Genomic DNA, 21,838 nt, shown 5'->3' on the forward strand with positions numbered 1-21,838 from the left:
GAGGCATGTCATCCTTTCTGCATGGACCTCAGGGTCCTGGGTGAGGCTGTGGCCCCCTCAACATGAGGGGCTACAGGCTGCTCTGGTTTCCTTCTTCATGTGTGTCCGGCACAAGGCAGATCTTTCATGGAAATCTCATGTGGGAGGAATCTTCATAAAGATGCCTCACTGGATTGTGTTAGAAGGGTGTGACAGTGATTGTGTGTGTGTGTGTGTGTGTAGAATGTATTTGCACTGAAATTTTGAAGGGTCTCATAAAGAAAGAAAAGTAGAGGAAGGCAAAAGGGAAGGGCTTTGGAAGGTGGAGGAAGAAAGCACACCCCGCCGGAGCTCTAAGCCTGCAGGAATCATCGGGGCCAGTAGCCTGAGATTCCCAGCCCTGTCCCGGTGGGCTGGGGCTGTCCCGGGTCACAAACTGCAGCCCACAGCACAGCAGGCCTGAGCATCTGTTTGGCTTGGGTCTGCCCTACTGTAGTGCAAATCGTTCGATTTAGGCACCAGTTTTTGAAATCGGGAAAATTCAGATCAAAATCCAAATTTTGAGTTCCTCCTGAGTGCCTGCTTGGCACCCATCAGCTGGAGCCAAGTATATAGAGGTTAACTTGAGGCTGACCGTAGCTCCCCTCAATTAATCATCATCCCACCCTTCTTTCATTTAAGAATTCAGCGAATTCCAGCCCATGGGCCAAATCCCCCCTACAACCCTCAAGCAAAGAATAGGGTTTACATTTTAAAAAGACTATGTAACAGAGAACTCCTGTAGCCTACAAAGCCTAAATATTCACTATTTGGCCCTTTACATAAAAATTTTACAGATCCCTAACTTAGGTCTTGCCATGGTGGGAATTTGGGTTTTGGATTCCTGTCATATATCCCATCCCAGAGCTTAGTGAAGAAGGAATCATACCATCTGCACAGCATCCTTACCTAATGTTGGAAAACAGCATTTTCCAACACAACCACACCCAGGGCATTTTCTTCTTTTTTTTTTTTAATGTTCTTTTTTCTTTTTTAAGATTTTTATTTATTGAGAGAGATAGTGATAGAGAGCATGAGAGGGGGAGAGTCAGAGGGAGAGGCAGACTCCCCGCTGAGCAGGGAGCCTGATGCGGGACTCGATCCCGGGACTCCAGGATCATGACCTGAGCCGAAGGCAGTCGCTTAACCAACTGAGCCACCCAGGCGCCCCACCCAGGGCATTTTCGTGTGAAAGTGCATGGGGGTTTTATCATACACCCAATGCACTCGACACGAAGCAGGGTTCTCACTGTCCAGCACTCTCCTCCCGACTCCCCTCAGCAGCCCCTGACCCAGAAGGTGAGGGAGGAAGTGGAGACACTGTCAGGAGTCCACGGGATTAGATCCTAACGGACCAGAAATGCACTGACTCTCCAGGTTCCTTCAACCCCCAACAGCATGTCACATCCGCAGCTGACCCTCACCAAGACCAACTTCCCTATTAGCAGCTGTGCCCTGAAGGTCACATGTCGCCTAGCGCCTCGGCCCAGGTTTGGGATGGCTGACCCCTTCACTGTTTTCATTATGAATCTGCCCCTAGAACCTGGAAGTTCGGTTACGCAGGAGCTCACTGAGAAACCACTGAGTTTTTTCAGATGCATCCGAGAGTGGAAAGTCGGGATTACGGAAGGGTCACCACATGGAGTCGTTGGGTTTCCCTTGGATCCAGCACTAAATTAACAGCCCTTTGTACCAGTCCTGATCACATTCCAGAGTAGCAGCTCCAATCTAGAGGAAGCGTTGCCTCTGTGTGCTGAGCTGGGGGTGGAGGGGGAGAGGATGTGATGAGGGCTTAAGGAATAAAAGGCATCCACATGTAACAATAAATGTGAAACGTGGTGCCCAGTAGGGCCCGGTATGGCATCAACTGTGTTCCTCCAGGGGACGTCAAATACACAGGGTCTGCCCCCCCAGGAAGAATCAGGCACGCCCTGTGCCTGAGCCTTCAGCAATCTGCTTCCGTGGCCATCATTTTTCTCCAGCATCCATTTAGAGACTTTGGAAATTAAACCAGAAAAATCACTGGATGCCTTGCCACTCCTCATTCATGCCCTATATACACTCACTGGCTAACCTAGAATGTTCTGGAATGTTTTGGAATGTTCCTCCCCCACCCCACAGCTCCTCAGGTGTTTGGTCAAATGGCATCTCTGTGAGTCCTACTCACTATTTAAAGTCCGACCCACGGCCCACTCTGGCACACTTGGCCCCCTCCCTCCCTCAACATTCTCCTTTGTAAAAATAGCATCACATCACCATCAACATAGCATATAATTTAAATAAAATTTAAATTTAATTTAATTTAATTCTAATTTTAATAAAAAATAAAAAATAATGAAAATAAATGAAAACATAAATAATAAAACATAACATATAATTTACCAATTTATTTTGTTTAGATCTATTTTGGGTCCCTCCCACAAGGGCAGGAATAGTTGCCTGTTTGGTTCATTGCCATATCCCAACCACCAAGAACAGTGTTTGGCACATAATAAGTGTTAAATAAATAAAGAGCTTAAATTAATAAGCTACTTACTTGATAAATAGCTATTACATGAAGTCATCTTTTTCCTGTCTAGGGGTCAACTGTTCTTTGTTCAATGTGATTTTTATCAAACATCGTCTTGGTCTCCTCTGCGTAGCCAAGAGCATCATTCTCACCCCTGCTGCCTCCAGCAGAGGTAAACGTGTCTGTGGAGCCCACTTTTGTACCCTAGTCCTTGCTGACTTTTGCACCGGCGCATAGGAAGCCCTCATTAAATCCGCCAATAAGGGAACCAGAGATAGAAATTTGGGAGTGATTCCCACAGAGATGGTTCAGCCAGGCTAAATGACTGATTTGGTGCCAAGACTGCATTAAGCCAGGAGATGGCTTTGTGGAGGAGAGGGTATTTCGAGGGGCAGAGGGAAGTGCTGAGGCTGGAGTCTTGTGTTCACCAATTGGAAGTGAGAGAGAGGACCATCCATGGAGACCATTCATTGAGAGTGACTGTCAGGGAAGCAGGAAACAGGAGAGGAGCAGGTTCAGGAGGTGAGGTGGGGATGCAGAGAGAGGGAAGCAAGAGCAGAGGTCTACGTGTCTGGCAGTTAGGAAGGGTCTGTCATCCTGTGTCTTGAGCCAAAAAGAATTCATAAAAGTTGCCTTGCCTAGGAAGAGCATTAGGAACTGTACACACCATCTCCAATTATTACTGTTTCGTAGATCGAGCAGTTTGGGCTCCTGTAGAAATGCAGAGATTATTTATTTTGGAAAATCACATTCATTATTAATTCTTACCTCCTAGCCTTCTCCTCTTGCAAGAAAAAGCGACATATTCTGGTTTAAAAACAGAAGAAGAATCTATGCTTTCTATAGATAGTATAGCTTCAGTTCAAGAACATGTAAATAAATTCTTAAATGTCAGATGTCAACACAGTTTTTAAAGTTAGTTAAACAAGTGAGTACCTAATGGTTGATCTTGAATCCTTTCAGCTTTTGGGAATTCAGTCTGCCTTGGATTAAATTTTAGAGAAATTACAGAAATTGTCTGTTTGCCAGGAGATGAGGACCTATGGAATGATTACAGCTCAGGAGCTATAAGGAAAGCATGAAATTTCTGGAAGCAGACTCATTATATATATATAAAGCTTTTCCTATAATGCTTTAGAAAACTTAAGAGTGGAAAATTCAGTTCCCCAACAAACAAAAACGCTTCCTAATTATATTGGGCATGACTCTAATGTGTGAGTATAGATTGTATTCTTTTGGCGTTTGTCTTTGACATTGTTTCTACAACTTTATTTTTGAGAGAGAGGTCTGGACCAGATTGGAAAAACAAATTCTCCCCAATTCATGACTGCATCATTGACTTCAAGGTTTCTGGTAGAATCAAGACCATTTTGTAAATGCTACCCCCCTATCTTTGTTGCTAAGCCTGACTGTATCTCATCAAGGATGTGAAGCCACCCACCACCACCCCCCCCCCCCCGCCCAGAATGATGCCCCCAAAGGTCACAGGCCAGACACACTCAAAGGATGCAGGGTGAGGTGCTGCCCCCATCTTACCTCTCATTCCTCACCAACAGGTTCTTCTTTAAGTCTGATTTAGCACAATTAAATTAAAATAACCAAGCACCATATAGCTGTCAGACCTCAAAATCACTTTTTCAAGAAGGATGTTCGTGGATGAACCCCGTGCTTCTCGATGACCACAGAGTTTTCGGCTGAGAGAAATCTGCTACACGGGTTTTCACTGGAGCTCGTATCAAAGGGCTCCTGCGTGAAGGGGATGACCCTGTGAGCAGAAATTAGGTACAGAGCTGTAGGAACGATGATGGCAGGTGGCTGGATGCCTGTCCCTCCCTCGGTCCCTGCTCTGGAGTCGGCTTCGCTGCTAACGCAGCCTTCTCACGTGGGGAACCATGGATGGACCCAAGAGGCTGCAGCACCTCCCGCAGACCAGCGGTCCCCGTGACCTGCCGGGTTGAGAGAGGTGTGCTCCGCGTTTCAATGTCTCACAACGCTTTACCCTTCAAGGCAGGGACTTGCTCCAGACCCAGATCGGGAGGCCGTGCAGCTCAGAGTAGGGGGAGGACAGCCTGGGGCAAAGGTGGCCCTGAGCAAGTGCCCAGTGCCCCTTGTGATTGTGATGGTCCCCACGCTGAGGTGCGGGGAGACTGTGGGGGTCGCCCAGGCGTGAGCAGGCAATGCCGACAGAGGGAAAAGAAAGCTCGAGGACAGAAGGTCAGATCTGCCCGGGGCAGGTGTGTTTGGGTTCCACTGAGATGTTGGCCACGGCTGGGACAGGGGGGTGCATCGGGGATGGGGGTGCAGAACAGAAGCATGCAGAGAGAGGCAGGACCCAGAACACAGGGAAGTTAGTATGATGAGTGAGTGGCTTGAAGGGTGCTCTGGGCCCATGTCCCCTTTAAAAGAGGTCAAGTGGAAACCAGAATCAATGTTTAGGACCCAAATAAAAACTGGCACCAGCCACAGATGCAGGACTGGGGCAGGCTGTCTGGTGAGGCTGAGCGCCTCAGCGGGGACAGTGGCAGACCAAGCACAGAGAGGAGACACGCAGAAGAGAGACGCCAGGCTGGCGGTAGCAGGACGGAACGAGGTGTGGAGAAGGAAGCAGATTGCAGACCTGACTCCTCCTCTTTCTCTCCCGGCCCTTGTAAACATTTCTGATATCTCCAATTCCCTTCAAGTTCATATTTGGAAAACAGAATGAACCATCTTTTCCGGCAAACCGGCTTCCTCTCAGCATTCTCACTCTCTCCTCCTGGTCCCACCAGCCCTGCCTCTGGAGTCAGTCCCCGCCGCGCCCAACCCCCCCACCCCTGCGCCTTCTTGCTCATCTATGGAGCCAGAGGGTCCTGTTGCCCCTCCCCCGGTAGAAGTTGGGCGCCTGCTTCTTCCTGCCCAGCGCCAATGCTCACCCCAGTCCACTTGCACACTCTGTCTGCACCTGTCGATGCCCTCATGAAGGCCCACACGCAAGCTTCCCCCCGTGTTATGTTCACATGCCAAGCTGGGGCTCCGTGTCCCTCTGTGCTGTGCAGGGCACACATTTCCATTGGCCACTACCATTCCCTGAGCCCTGTGTTCCTAAAGCCACGGCCCTCCTTCCTTCTCCCATTCTGATTTGCTGACTTTGTCTATGTTTTTATTTTTATTTTTTTTTAAAGGTTTTGTTTATTTATTTGCGAGAGAGGGGGAAAGAGAGCATGAGCCAGGGGAGTGAGGGGCAGAGGGAGAAGCAGACTCCCCACTGAGCAGGGAGCCCGATGCGGCACTCGATCCCAGGACCCTGAGATCATGACCTGAGCCAAAGGCAGACGCTTAACTGACTGAGCCACCCAGACGCCCCTGACCTTGCCTCTTATTATTTGCTAAGAAACACGCTTTATTTGCTAACAAAACACAATCAGGTTTGAACCTGCTTCCCTCAACCAGCAAGTCCACCAAAAGCTCCCCTGTTGTTTCCTCCCTTCTCCCACCACAGAGATGGTCACTCTGATGCCCCGGGACCCCACCACCTCCATTCCTGATAGTACCCTTGCATCTGTGCTCAGACATTGTTCCTTCAAGTGTACCTTTTCTTTTCATTATATGAATTTCCCCCTTTACCTCCCCTTGTGTCAAAAACCCAATGAAAATAATTATTATTGCTTGTATTTACCGAGTACATTATTTTCATAACAATCCTATGGCATGCATTTTATTGTCCTGTTCTATAAAGAAGGAAACTGAGACACAGAGAAATTAAGTAACCACACAGCTACTAAGTGATAACAGCCAGAATTTGAACTCAGGCAGAAAGATTGAAACACCCATCAACTTAGCAACTCCATCCGGGTATTACTCAAAACTTCTTCTCCTGAACCAAGGAGAGCATGCTTCCCTTGACCTTGCCTCTCCCCTAATCTGACCTTTATCTTTACCCTTCCACCGACTTTCAAACCCTTCAAACCAGTTCACATTCCCTACTGCTGCTTCCTCATCTGCCCTTGTGCTCCTCCCCCTTCTGCAAATGGACGTCTCCACGTCCACAGAAATGGTCCCTGTGCAGCTCAGATGGTAGAGCCGTCGATCCCACAGCATGTTTTCATCAGGAGGGGTCTCTCCCTCTGAGTCCTGAGTTTCCGGTTGCTTCTATTTCTTGGAAGATGCCTGAGTGTCCACCACGCTGTAGGCTGGTCTTTCTTGCAATGCGTGCATCTGCTATTCTGGTAACGTGTCAACTCCTGGTGGACCAGAACGTGTCCCACCTCTTAGTTCTGTACTGAGTGCCTGGTGCTAGCATGTTTCTGATACCTAGTGACAGACTGGAACTGGAAGGTAATTGGAATCTCTACAAGCATTGGAAATAGGGTGGTGTGAGTTGCACGCTTTGGCTCTCTAACTTTGCTTCTGCCTTCGGAGGCAACGGCCCCTACGTCATGAGAGTTTTCAACCAGAAAGTGTGAAAAACCAAAGCCATCAAAGGGACTCGGAAGCAGAAGAATCCTGATTTTTTTTTTTTTTTTTTTGCCCCAATAGCTCTGCACCACCTGAGTGACCCCAGTGCCATGTCCCTAAACATGACTTCTGAGGGAAAGAGAAGGGTCTTTGACAAGTCCCACAGGGTTTCATAAAAGCCATCTTGTCTTACAACTTCCTGTCCTACCTAGAAACTTGCTCAGACTTGAGGTTTATTAATCACGGTGTCAAAGGCATGGTGAAGAGGAACACAAGGACAGTTCCTCAAGGTTCATTTTTCCTGGGAGCGAGTACGCACCAGGTGAATTCAGCATCCAGCGACTCGGCCACACTGACAAGCTTCTCTGCGCTGCCGGGGGCCTGTCTCCTGGGCCTGTGTGTTGTGTAGGTGTCAGTCTGCTCTGGAACTCAGTTCTAACCGGCCCGTGGGTTTTGGTCTTTACAGCTCCTGACGGCCCACCTCAGGAAGTTCACCTGGAACCCCTGTCATCTCAGAGCATCAGGGTCACCTGGAAGGTAAACCAAGCAAACACTTGTATTCCTGGCACTTTGTTCGCGGGGTGAGCACCTCACGCACGTTACGTGTTAGGAAGCCGAGACACTAACATTTTGTGAAACTTTGGTTTTGCAACGTTAGAGTAAAAGCCCTTTTCTTAACATCCAATATGTGTATCCACATTTTGAATACTTGTGCACAGAGAGTGGAGTTGTTATGTCTTGTTTTCATTCTTTGAATTTGACTGGGTCCTAAGAGCTTGTTTCTGCACAAATAGGGGAGCAGATGTGCCCGGCACTTCTAACTTGAGTCCAGGGGAAGCTTTTTCTAAGTGCTTTTACAAAGTGGCAAATCTGAGTATGGTGGATAGTCCATGGAGCTGGCAGAAGGGACCGTCGCCCTCACTGTGCCACCAGCTAGCGGTGTCCTTGAGAACGCCCTTCGCTTCCTCCTCAGCGAGGTGGGCTGTGGAGCCAGCTGCCGTCCAAGGCAGTGGAGCCCACATGTGGCTGCAGATGTGGACTGGCCGCTGGTCGGATGAGGGCTTGCGGCCGGTCACTGGGAGAGACACCCTGAGCTGCAGAGCAAACAACTACACACGCAGCATGGTTTCGTCCGGCCACCATGTTTTTCATAGCAAAGGCATTGCTGAAGGAAGCAGCGTTGGCTTACGAGCTGGAGCAAGCTGGTCACGAGGGGCGTGTGAGGTGCCACCGCCCCAGGGTTCTTGACCTCACTAACCTGGGGGGGGAAACTGTCCTGGGAATTCATCATCCCTGGATGCGCTCCTGCAGATGATGACTGTAGACTCTCCCCGGAGTGCTCTTGTTGGGTCCAAACTTGTGTGAGTTGCACTGGCTCTTCCAGGTCTGAGGTTCCCTCTCCTCTGCTCTCACCCTTTCCCCCTGCGTTCGCACTCAGGGCAGAGGCCAAGCCGACAACCACAGCGGGGTCCCCAAGTGGCAGGCCCCTAAAACCATTGATGACCTAACGCATCACGCCTCTTGTGGGTGTTTTCCTCCTGGTACCAGCTCTTTCGTAAAGGGAGCTGCATCTCTAACAAAAAGGGCTCCCGGTTGTCAGGGTGGCGCCTCTCTTCAGTGCCGAATCCACAGCCCCTTCGTGCGAGCTCTTGTACCCCAGCCAGTGGTTGGCCCCGGCGGACAGCAGGCCGGGACTGCTCGGCCGCACAGCCAGCGCAGGCCGGGCAGCGTGGGAAGGGGTGGCGTTCCTCTCTGTGAGCATGTCCACCAGCAGCGAGCGTCACACGCTGTACAGTCAAAGGCGCTCAGCAAGCCATAACCCTGTACGCATCCCGGCCGTTCTACAGACGGAATGCTGACTCACTCGGTCTCAAATTAAAGGCTCTGTGAGGCTTCATCCGCGGGCTCCGCACAGCCTCACGCTTTGCCGCTGAGAAAGCTCAGCTATTCCTGTGGCCCCTAAAGCTTTCTGGGTCCTGCCTGAGAAAGGTATCTGTCCACAGAGCTCGTATGCCCCAAAATGGAAACTTTTGAGACTTTCTAGGCATGGCCTCCTTTCTGTCTCCAGAGGAGAAAAAAGGCAGAAGTCGGTGAATTGCAGTGAAATTTCTTCTTAATGTTGAGAGAATGGACACGCTGTGGGCTATGGACAGAAAGCCTGGCTTCCGTTAGATCATGAGCCGGGCGTAATGCACAGTTCATGGGGCAGTGGCTTCTCTCAGAGCAGCAGGCTGATGTTGTGGGGCCTGTCAGCGTGCAGACAGGTGTCCGGATGATTTTACAGACTGAACGGGGTAAGGACCCCCGTTCGCTGGCTTGTCATTTCACGTCGGCCTGATTACGTAACGAAAGTGCATCACTGATTTCACTAAACTGTGTGCTTTTATCTACAATCCAAAGTATATGTAAAGGACAATATGCTGCATGAAATACGCCTTGATTTTATGGTGTAAAAGCCCCAGATTTGCATTTTGTGTGAGGAAACTGACCAGAAAGGGAAAGAGAGAAGGAGGTTAAGAAAGAAAGAGAAATCACATTAACCCAGAGAGGGAGCCCTGCCCCAGTCAGCAGGATAGAAATACCGGGGTCATGGGAGGAGCGAACTGGAAACTCATTCATGGTCACAGGACAACCTACAGAAGTAAAAGATGCGCTCAGGGGAGAGAGGCGACAGAGGGGAGAAGGGTGCCGGGGCTTTGGTGGGAAAACAGCCATTTTAGACTCCCGACCTCTGAAAGGTCCCGGGCACTCTGGAGACTAAAGGTCACACTGGAGCTAGATATTGTTTGTCTAATTATTGTATAAGCAACACTTCCGTGACATATCCCTTCTAATGAACAAAATAAACAACACAATCCTCCTTTTTATTTCAGCCATGTCTTTCACCAAGGAAAAGTTTCAAATTTTTAAAATTTCAAGCTTGGTGAAGGTTCCCCATGGCCCACTGAATGTCAACCGAGACCTGTTGGACTCCCGAGGCCGTTCAGCATTGGCTGCAGGCTGTCACCCCCACTTTGCCCCTGTTCCAACAGGCCATTCATGTGCCCACAGTTGGCATCCCCCTCCTCCTTCACTGTCAATGACGACACTGTTTGTAACACTCCCCACTGCCCCCCCGTCCAGTCCTGCATGAGTCTGGGAGTAATTGTCTGAGCCCCTATGGGACCCTCACTCTTGGTGACAACTCAGTGAGGCCCCCATCCCACAGGTTCTACCTTCCGTCGCTTGTACCTCCTCTGTGGTTTGGAGAGCTGCTTAAGGTCAGGGAGGACCTCGTTCCTCTCTGGTCCCCATTGGCTGACACACTTGCATGAATGAATGCGTGAGTGAACAAATGATTAGATGAGGACATCTTCGAGTTGAGAATGATGAGGTCCACAGCCCAAGGGTTCCAAATCACATTCTGCCTTTCAGAAACTGCCATAGAGAAGGCGCCCAGCTCTGAGGAACTCCGAACCCCGGGCTGGAATATCGTGAGGGTCTAACTCATGCTGCAGGGAAGTTCCCCTGAGCCTACCATGGCGGGGACCCAAAACCACCATCCCCGCTCCATGGAGCGCACAGACCCACCCCTTTACGTATGAGCTCCTACTGTAATTTATCGAAAAATAAATGACAGTAATGGTTCAAAAAATTTGTTAAGTGTCAGAGGAAATGGCCCTCTGCACATCACATCAAATGTCAGCCTTCAGGAAGATGTCCAAGAACCAGTGCCCTATTAAATCAGGCTTTTAATAATTTTAAGTATTTGGAGTTAAATAAAAATGCTGAGCAGTGCCTTGACAGGAACTCGAGAGATAGCATAAGAAGGGAAGAATGAAGGGGAGAAATCAGAGGGGAAGACAAACAATGAGAGACTATGGACTCTGAGAAACAAACTGAGGGTTCTAGAGGGGAGGGGGTTGGGGGGTTAGGTTAGCCTGGTGATGGGTATTAAAGCGGGCACGTATTGAATGGAGCACTGGATGTTATATGTAAACAATGAATCATGGCACACTACATGAAAAACTAATGATGTAATTTATGGTGATTAACATAACATAATAAAAAAAAGATAGCATAAGTGGTTCTAAATAAATTAAAAGGAAGTAAATGATAATATTCATTTTCTAACTTTTGTTCCTCCCCTTTGGAACACAGAAGGGTTTGCAAAAGCAAATACAATTTCTTGCAGTTTTTGCTGTGGTTATTCAGAATCAGAAAGAATATGGGGGCACCTGGATGGCTCAGTCAGTTAAGCACCTGACTCTTGATTTCAGCTCAGGTCACAGTCTCAGGGCCGTGAGATCCAGCCCCACGTCGGGCTTGGAGCTCAGCTTGGAGTCAGCTTGCCCCTTTCCCTCTGCTCCTCCCCACTCCCCTCAAATAAATAAATAAATAAAATCTTAAAAAATCAGAAACAATATTTAAAGTTACTGATTATTGATAATATATTTGATTAAGTACCTGAAAATCATAAACCTAAAGGAGAATTCTTTGGCTTTTCAGAAAATTATGGTTTAATCTACCTCCCTAAGTGTCAGAATACTGACAGAGCAAGTCTCTTTTGACAGTGCCTGTCACTTTCTCTTCTGGTCAGTCTCAGAATCAACTGATCCCATGTTATTGCAAATAAAGGACAGTTTGATTGCCTGCTATCTGTATGTGTTCATAACATAAAATCTTAAGTATCTGAAATATTTAACTATCACAAGTATCTCAAAACATTTCTCCAGGGATGCAATTTAAGGCAGAGATTTTTTTTCCTATTGATATAAATATTTTCTTTTGTTTTGAATGAGAAGTCTTTTTAGAGCCATACGCTATCCCAAAACTATGAAATTTTCAATCGTTTAAATATTACAGTGCTAAAAACTGTTGTCCAACTGATGACTCAGGACAAAGTCCTGAGAATGATCTTGCCACTTTCTTGCCCCTCTGTATCAAACCCTCTGGCTAGATTTTGTTTGGGATGAACAATGTTGCAGAAGAGATACCTGATTTGCATAAAATTTGAACATTGCATATTTAGGGATTTGATTAAATTTCAGTAATCCGAAGAATACTTTTAACTAAAACACCACATCTGCACAATCCCCAGTAATTCCAACTAATTGAGGCATCATTGCAATATGTTATGTTTCCCAGATGAGCTCTTACAATGGGAAAATGGCTTAGCTTGTCATTTAAAAGCAGAGCTGCCTTATTGCCAGTGACCTTCATCATAATGATTTAATAAACTGCAGGCTCCACTTGACTCCTGCATCTAAATCCCTCTACCCAGGAAATGGCATGCCACATTGGAAAAGGACTGTCTTCTGAAATGCTATTTCCTGGCTGGGGTCCCTGGGAAAGCAGTCTTTCTGAACATTTGCTCTCAGCCAGACATTGTGCTCAACTTTGCATGCATTATGCCGTTAGATCTGTGCATTGGGTATACTGGGTTTCGTACAAATTCTTGACATTGAAGGGATTTGCCCAAAATCTGAGGGCTTGGGACTGTCAGGTCGAGGACCTTCACCGAGATTTTTCCGACTGGTTTCTAAGCAACCCATAAGCTAAGGTACACAAAGTGCCAAGATTGTGGCTTGTGCATAGTGAGGTTCAGCAAATATTAGTTTCTTGTCCTGTTCCTTCCAACTTCCTGTTATAAATTTTACTTGACTTTAATATTAGAGAAAATAGGAAAAATGTAATTTCTACCTTATCCCTCTTTCTTTCCAAATGTAAACTTAGCCTTAGCATAACTGGAGTAGTAAGTCAACACCCCTTTTTCCAACATCCATTGAAATTCAAAAGGGTTGCCTTGAAATTAATTTTACTTCATTCCTTGACTCTCACTTTAATCCTCAGGCTATGAAAAATTACAAAATTTACACTTCTTAATCAATTTGTTCTAGAGTTGGATTTACAGCAGCTTTATTAAAAATCCCAATGACCAACATGTCTTACAAATATTTAAGGAACTATCAGCCCTTCTCATATTAACAAGTCAGCCTCTTTCCCCTCTAACAAGAGAGGGAAAATCCAAACTGATTTCAAAACCTCTTGGTTGTCCACATACCCTATGATTATTTTCTCTCAACTTCTGACAGTTGACTAGCTCTGTGAGGGTAGAGGGCATATTTTATTTTGTTTGTTTTGTTTTTGTTTGTCCACCATATCCCCAGTAGAAGTATATTTAAATATTTGTTAAATGAATACATGAGCCATTCCCATTGTATACATTCATGTTAAAACATTCATATCAAGAGGGGCTACCTTTTCTTTTGGAAACCCTTGGGCTATATTCACATCTTACTTTTTTGTGCATGTATAAAATATACAGATCCCTTTAATAAAACGACTCATTGCTTATTTGCCTCACTTGTATATTTGGCATCCCTCTCCATCTATCCCTTGGATTAGCCCTCCTGGTTTAGCCGTGTGATTGGCCTTCACCAGTGACCCTCGTTCTCTGTCCCAGAGAAGAGCCTCAGGCCAGCCTCCCAAAGGGTCCTGGCTGGCCTCCCAACCTACGCAGGCAATTCTCTTGGTTCCCAACCCCCAAGTGTAGCAAAAAGATGCTGGCTACCTTTCCAAAGGCTGCTCAGCTGTCAGAAGTGTCGATCCAGGTCTGACACCAGGCATGCTGGAGAGCTTAGCTCAGACTCAGTAGAGGAGGCATGTCCCAGGGTACTGCTCCAGTTAATTGACCCTGACAGGACGCAAATTGGGCTTGGACTAAGGACTAGGACCAAGGCCATCTCCATTCATCGGGGCAGTCCTTTCAGATGGTTTATTCTGAAAGCTTCACACTGAGCCTGGATGAACCTGACAAGGCAAGGCGTCTGTGAGCAGGCACTTCCGTGGTTCTGTTTCAGAGCTGTTAGATTATAAACTGCTAGGTTACAGTGAGTCAGGAGGCAAGGATGGTATTTTTTCCTTGACAGAGAACATATTGTCAAGATGCAAATATGAACAACGCGTAAGAATCAGAGGTCATAACTAAAAGAGCATTCTGGACATTAATTGATGACCAGCCATAAGTCTTTCTTTGTCTGATACATCAACATCACATTTTACGAGTCAGTTAGATCCTAAACTTGGGACATGAGGTTAAAAATTGCTCGTGGTTGGATAATATTGAAAATTACTTGTTTATTAAGTACACTGTGCATAATTTTAGCTATGAAATCTTACAGGGATATATATGTATATGAATATACAATACTTTCAGTGTAAAATGAAGACTATTTACAAAAATATCACCGGACAACACTTCATTATGCATAAAGTAGGATTAACATAAGTTAAATATATCTATAACAAATTGCATATAAGAATAATAATAATATAATATAATATAATATAATATAATATAATATAATATAATATAATATAAAAAGTACTGGATTAGACTTCAGGAAAATTAGATATTACTCCCATTTCTATACCTAATAAAAATGACCTCGAGCAAGCTACTTTGTCTTTGCTGAAACTCAAACCCTTTACACTAGTTCCGTTCGGAGCGTTCTTTTCATTTTATCATAAACACGTAAACATGCTGATGAGCGTTATCCTCCCTGCTAGTCTCTCAGCACTGACTTATAACAGGGAGGATGGAGGACATGAGGGCACTTTAGAATCTGTAGGTTGGGCCCTCGAATGACAGCCTTGATTCTGATCTCCACCCTGGGTGCTTGCCCCCTAGTGGCGCTTGGGGCCCTTTCTGCTAACAATGCACCCCAGTAAATGTAAGTATTGTGAAATTTGCTTGACCAATAAATAAATACATAAATTTAAATAATCTAATAATTGACAGATAGATAATGATTTTAAGAAGAATATTCATAAGACTGTCTCAGGTATAGTTTTACTGGTTCTCATAAAATACTAACTCCACTTTTAACAGAGCAAATCAGAAGTTCAAGTTACAGGGAATATGGAGCTAAGTATTACAAATGAGCTAGTTGGCATCCATCAAGCGAGTGAGTGAATGAATATACACTATTTTATGTGCCTCATTTTCTTAGAGAGCACTCTTTAAGCCATCTTGCTGATAACACATTTCTCATCTTAGCAGAAAAATCAAATAGGGTAGATACATTAGTAAATGAGCACAGATGTTAGAAGGAAAAATCAAATGAATAAAGGAAAACATGCCCAACCAAGAATTCCACAGATACCAGATGACATCTGTTATGCCATGGACATGTCCACTAAGGCAAAGGAAGAAATCTGATGTTCCTTTTATCATTTAAAACCAGGCTGGACAAAGTTCTCTGTGGTTTGTTTCAGGAAGAACTCCAGCCAGGACAGCGAGAGCCAATTGCTGTAAGAGACTTTTCTGCATCTAATTTCCACATTTCGTTTTCATAATAACGTGAAACAGAACAGAAAAACAATGTATGCTTTCAGGTTCATTTCACCAGTACAAATACATTTAATCTAATGCACTAAGATATAACCAACTAAGTCTATTTCAAGGTAACCTCCCACAATATCTTTAAAAGCCAGCTCCTCTTTGTATTAAAATCTTTGAAAACAAGTTTTACATTCTTGTAACTCTTATGATGGATTCCTCACATTAGTACATTCTTTTGAAAATTTCAGTACATTCTTTTGAAAATTTTAACTTGAGATGTAAAATAAAAGTGCTATGTACTTTGAGTAATCATAGAAATACAGGAAGTGAAGCAATTCTCCCTTTTAAAGATATATTATCGTTTTTGTTTTTTCTGAAAGTTACAACCTGAAGTTGGATATAAGCCCTGTTTTTATCTAAATAACATAAGAATTCAGGAGGTGTATTCTTACTGACTTCTGGAAGTCAGAATTCCCAAGAAAGGAAAGGATGAGGCAGAGAATGGGCATTGTCACTCCCGGGGGCTCTGTACAGGACCTGTGGCTGTCTCAGCATTTGGGCGTGTGTCAGGTGCATCCTCCATCTGAGAACCAGAGTGGTCCCTGAGGGATCCCACATCCAGGATAGCATGTTGCTGACAGGGGAAATGGTCCTATTGGACACTTTCTCAATGCTCTCCTCCATTACCCATTCATGAGTGTTCATGCCTGAAATTCCTTCAGTTGGGGCTAATGCTTTTCATTACCCAGGCACAGATAAGAGACAAAGGTAAATAGCGCTATGGAAGCAATGCCCCTCTATGCTTCAATCATGACATAAAGTGTACATGGTAGATATTAAGTCCATGACCAAAAGTCTGCTGTTGATGCAGCCATTGCTGGTCTTCTTAAGATAGGACACAGGTTAGGACTTTGCCATCCCAGCAGGAAAGGGGACTGACTCCATCAAGCCCTGGCCTCTCTTGGATCCTCCTCTCATGGAGGTGCCTCTCCTCCCCCCAATGCTCACCCCAAGCCCTGGCCTCTCTTGGATCCTCCTCTCATGGAGGTGCCTCTCCTCCCCCCAGTGCTCACCCCAAGCCCTGGCCTCTCTTGGATCCTCCTCTCATGGAGGTGCCTCTCCTCCCCCCAATGCTCACCCCAAGCCCTGGCCTCTCTTGGATCCTCCTCTCATGGAGGTGCCTCTCCTCCCACCAATGCTCACCCCAAGCCCTGGCCTCTCTTGGATCCTCCTCTCATGGAGGTGCCTCTCCTCCCACCAATGCTCACCCCAAGCCCTGGCCTCTCTTGGATCCTCCTCTCATGGAGGTGCCTCTCCTCCTACCAATGCTCACCTCCCATCCTCCCCCCACCTCCAACCCCAGCCCACCCCATGCATTCTACCCTGCACCCTGCACACTGATTCAGTCCGCAGCGCTGTGTCCTCCAGGGGTCTGTAAACTGTTTCTGTCAAGGGCCAGAGAGTAAAGACTTCCAGCCTTGTGAGCTACATAGTCTCTGTCTTAAGTCTTAGCTCTGCCTACCCTAGCAGGGAAGCAGACAGCCAGTAAAGCTTTACCCAGGCACGCTGACAGTTGAAGCGCATGTAATTTTCACGTGTCACAAAATATTCTTCCTCTTTTGAATTTTGCAGCCATTTAAAAATGTAAAAAAATATATATACATTCTTAGCTAAGGGCCATATAGAAGAAATGGCCAAATAGACAGGCCCCAGGACTTGGCCCCATGTCCACCATGCTTTACCAAACATGAAGCAGTCACATGCAGCTGGAATACGTCGCAAATGGTTTCCTGTTACTTGGCAGAGGGTTAAACCACCGAGGGACTCTTTCCAGGCATGAAGTGAAAGCCTTCCTTTCATTCTGCAGTTCCTTCTGAACTGCAGATCTTCTCTGGTCCTTCTGGACAGACCTTACACTAGCAGAAGTTACAAAGACTGACAGCAGCAATTCTTCGTATGGTTGAGGCAGACCATTCCTTTACGGAGAATCTAATACCTTTGAAAACGCTGTGTTTTGCACCTCTCCCTGCCATCCCCAGGGGCTTCCATTACCTACAGGGGAGCTACTCCAGGCTGGGTCTCTCCGGTCTACATGGGAGGAGCCAAGCCCTTTGAGATCACTCAGCTGCCGCTAAATAGTTGGGGTCCTCTTGGCATCCTAACCCAAACCCCTTTCTCTCTGCATCCCCATTGTCTGTGCAATGTCTAGAAACACAGGTGAGACCTGTCCCCCAAAGCCTCACAGTCTCCAGGTGCCTTGTTTCCTGGCTGGGCCCTGGCTGTGCCTCTTGGTGGCCCGTGGACACATCTCATGCAGCTCCTCCCCACTGTCTCCCTGCTCTTTCCCTGGTCTGAACCTGGACACCTGTACTCTCTGTGTCATTTCTTTCCAACAGACCCCACTCCCAGACTCTGGGACACTGTGAGCCGTCACCCTTCCAGGCAAGAAACATTGTTTCTCAGAAACATTAAGACATCTAAAGGCCCTGACATTAAATGTGGGATATTCTGGAGACCAGCTCTCAGAGGCAATACATATAACACCAGGTGGGGTCTGCATACGGGCTATGAACTCCTTTGTTAGGTCTTTGGCAGAAAACACTGGATAAGCCATTAAGGCTGGTGAGAAATGCTGTGTGTGGTTACCAGACAGTGTGGGATGCAAACAACAGTGAAATTCAGAAAAAGGAGGGGGCCCAGCAAGAGTAGCTCTTCAACACGTTTGTTGGTTGGATGAATGAATGAATGAATGAAATGAGAGTTACCCCACACACACACTTTAGAAATTAAATAAATGAAGTCCTGTTATGCAATAGTTAACCTCAGTTTCATCCCATAAAACTGTAAGAGCCTGTTTCTAAAATTCTACATGTGTTTTCCAAGCCCGAGCACATGCTTGGCTGCCGCCTCCTCCCCAGCTGCCAGATCTGATGAGAACACAGTGACTACCAGCTTCGAGTCAAAGTTCTTGGCCTCTCAATATTGTGCCTAGTTCGAAGTTCTGTATTCATCTCAGACCTGAACTGAATAGCTCATGCCATCTCTACCCCCACAGTCAGCACAGAAACCTTCTGAAGGATCACTTAGAGCTGTTCCTTCCGGGGTCGTCTCTAGTTATCTCACCCGGGTGCTGTGGGGAGGCTGACTGCATTCGGGTAAGGCTGTCCCTCTTCGACAATGGCGGGTCCTCCTAGAGGCTCAGATGAAATGCCCCTTCTCTGGGAATCCTCTCCCTTTTCCCTTCCACGATACCCCATGCCAACCCTCGGCACTGCAAGCACCACGCTCTGCTCTAATCATAGGTTCACTTGCAGTTCTCCCCTTGAATAGGACAGGCACCAGTTCCTACTGTTCCATTGAATGCATCCATCCATTGCGTAAGCTTACTGAGTAGCTGCTTTTTATGTTGGGGAATAGGGATGGGGACTGGAAGGAGTACATGAAGATAAGAAAGACAGTCCACAGCCCCTGGAATAAAAGGGGAATGAGGACAGGTTACATTTCAAGTGAATTTGGAAGAATCTCAAAGGAGAGTGTTCAATTCATTTTTCACCTGCCTTACTCAACATGACTGAGTAATGTGGTATCTTTGGAATGCAGAAATCTGCAGCAGAGGTTTTAGCTCTCGAGGTTGGTCAGCCGGTGAATCCTGGCATTGAGCAGAGTCCGTTCACGTGCGCTGGGAAGGGGGAGGGAAGTGTGCAGAAACAGGACCTGGCTGGTGGCTTTCTAAAGAAGAGAGGCCTGCTCTAATCACTCACATCCTTGATGGGGCTGTGAGCATTTGCACATCCCTGTTCCTACTGACTTTTAAAGACCTCTGTATCTGCCCCAGGCAGGTTCAAGGCTCATTTGGACGGACAGACACTTGCAAACCACAGATACACTGACACTGTACTACTCTTGTCATGGAGATCAAAAGAGACAGTTTCTTAAAGGAAGTGGGTGTTGGAGCAGGGACCAGAGGCTGGAGGAAGGACACCCGGAAGGATGAAAGAAGGCTGTTTAGGGAGACTACAGGAGGAGAAAAACGCCTAAGGCTAGAAAGGGGAGAGAGTTCCCCAGATGGCAGATAAATGAGACAAATGGAAAGAACCCAGGCTCATTACTGGATCCACAGGTAAATGAAAGGAAGAGGAGTATTCAACACAGGAAAATAATTAATCCCTACATGAAAGGCACAACAGTGAATAGAGGAGGGCTTCTCCCAGAACTGCCACACACTCAAAGGGGCTTGAGAGAAGGTAGAAACAGGACACATGTAATTCAGAGCGGTCTGTAAATAACAGCATCTTCTGGAGCAGAAAGGCGCTCAGATGGTTGAATTCTGCAATATACAGTGAGCCTTGGACTGACTTTCTTTTTTCTTTTTTCTTTTTTTTTTTTTAATTTTTCCATTCACTTACTCTCCAGAGTCTTCCTTTAATATGTATTAAGAGGACTGTTTGCCAGGTGAGATTTGCTATAAATCTGGATCTGTCATAAATGATCTTTATTCTAAAATCACGTCACCCATGAGCTGGCCAAACAAGTGAACAAACTCTCCAGAATCCCTGCTTTAAGAAGGAAAAGAAAAAGGATGACATTGTCCAAACAAGTTGGCACCTCAGATGCTATTTTATTCCCTTGACGGGGACTGGGAAGTGAAGCTGGACCCCCCCCAAATCCCACCTGGATCTCTTATCCTGATGCATGAGCCGCCATGCTGAGTGACCACATGGAAGCCAGCTCTCAACTTGGATCCAAGTTGCACGGTGATCCTGAGAGATCCTTCGGTACTGGATAGTCCAGGCCTCTGATCAACAGCTACATCATGGACCTAGAGTCTGGGCAGCTCTTTTATCTTCAAACTGTTCTCATTAGCCCTGCACCCAGTCAGATTATAAGCCTGCAACTGACGTCATTCCTGCCCATCACTTTTTTTGTGCCTCATGTATGCTCAAAACCATTCTCTTCTGCATCCACAGTAACATTTTCTGAGAATGTCCACTGTGCTGAAGCCCTGTTTTGGACAAGTGAGTGGATGAGATTTCAAACATGTTTGTGAGAATCCTTAGGCACTTGGAGCTTGCAATCAAGTCCTTGGAAACCCGGCATTCGATATGGAACAGTGGCCACAGGAGGGGATGGAAGTGATCAGTTCTCACTGAGCTGATGGTGAATCAGTGCATGCGGGGGAGGCCAGAGGAGAGAGAACTCCTTGGATGGAGGCAGTCGAAGGAAGCAGATGAGCTGGAAGTTGAGCTGGCTTTGGAGAATGAGTTGGGCTTTGATAGAGGAGGAAGAAGAGCAGTCGCTGATGAGGGCTTTATGAGATGGAAAAACACAAGAGAGTGGGAATTTCCATGCTTGTTCGAGGATCCAGAGAGAATCCTCGGTCATCGGGGAGCAGCCAGGGGGCATTAGCCTGGAAAGACTACAACTGGGCTTAAATCTCACAATGGGTACTGCTGAGATTTGGGGAGAAGAGGGCATGATCGAAGCGGTAACTTAGGAAATTTGCCTTCTCCATTATCTGCAACCAAGATTCAAAGTATGTTCAAGATCTCTACCTGATTTCCTCTTTTTCTTTTCTTCCTACTTCACCATTAATTTCATTCATTTGGTTTCATGAAACAAATAATTATTTTTGACCCATTTTGTCAATCACAATTTGATGATAATTAACGGCCAGAGAATTGTATCCTAAAACTGCCTTCCCCATTAGGATTTCTCCCTTACAGACATCTACCTTTATCCCAGGTAAACACACACACGAAGGCATGGATGTTTAAAGCATCATCCAAAACATATTTTATTTTTTTAAGCTTTTTTATTTATTCATTTGAGAGAGAGAGAGAGCACAAGCAGGGGGAGGGTCAGAGGCAGAGGGAGAAGCAGGATCCCCGCTGAGCTGGGTGCCTGACCTGGGGCTCAATCCCAGGACTCCGGGATCATGACCTGAGCCGAAGGCAGATGCTTAACCGACTGAGCCACCCAAGGTGCCACCGAGGTGCCCCCCAAAACATATTTTAAAGTTAAGTATATTATGCACTAATTTGTCTTGGGATGACATGAAGCCCATTGTCAGATTTTTCCACACACCCTGTCCACACCGGCTTGTTATTCATTCCACTCAGGGAAAGTCTCCAGGGTCACTTTCAAAAACTCTTTGGTACTTGCACCGCAATCCCTGAAATTTCCTATACTGAACGTGCAGAATTCCTCTGTTTATGGACTTTTAAAAAGAGATCTGAGTTTTCAATATGTTTTCAAGGATTTCTTTAATGTAAACACATCCCTAAGTGGAAATCTGACTATCCAGACTACAAAGTAATAATAAAACATAAACTTTGCCTGACATAGTTAGAGTTTTGGCTTGTTTTTGTCCATGAAAACAATACTTTCTCTTCATGTGATTTGTTAAATGTTCCTTTTTTTTTTAATTTTATTTTATTATGTTAATCACCATACATTACATCATTAGTTTTTGATGTAGTGTTCCATGATTCATTGTTTGCGTATAACACCCAGAGCTCCATGCAGTATGTGCCCTCCTTAATACCCATCAC

The 21,838-nt window shown here is 46.1% G+C and overlaps 1 protein-coding gene across 1 annotated transcript in view; it reads left to right on the plus strand.

Moving 5' to 3' along the window:
• DSCAM (DS cell adhesion molecule) overlaps positions 1-21,838 on the plus strand; it is a 957,910-nt gene that overhangs the window by 836,490 nt on the left and 99,582 nt on the right. The window contains exon 17 of the mRNA XM_064577323.1: positions 7,428-7,498. Within this exon, the coding sequence (XP_064433393.1) occupies positions 7,428-7,498 (71 nt within the window). The remainder of the gene's footprint in view (positions 1-7,427; positions 7,499-21,838) is intronic.

The sequence above is a fragment of the Mirounga angustirostris genome, unplaced genomic scaffold (genome assembly GCF_029215605.1).
Source record: "Mirounga angustirostris isolate CCGP_5_RB_7025 unplaced genomic scaffold, mMirAng1.0.hap1 SCAF_1, whole genome shotgun sequence".
NCBI classification, from domain to species: domain Eukaryota; kingdom Metazoa; phylum Chordata; class Mammalia; order Carnivora; family Phocidae; genus Mirounga; species Mirounga angustirostris.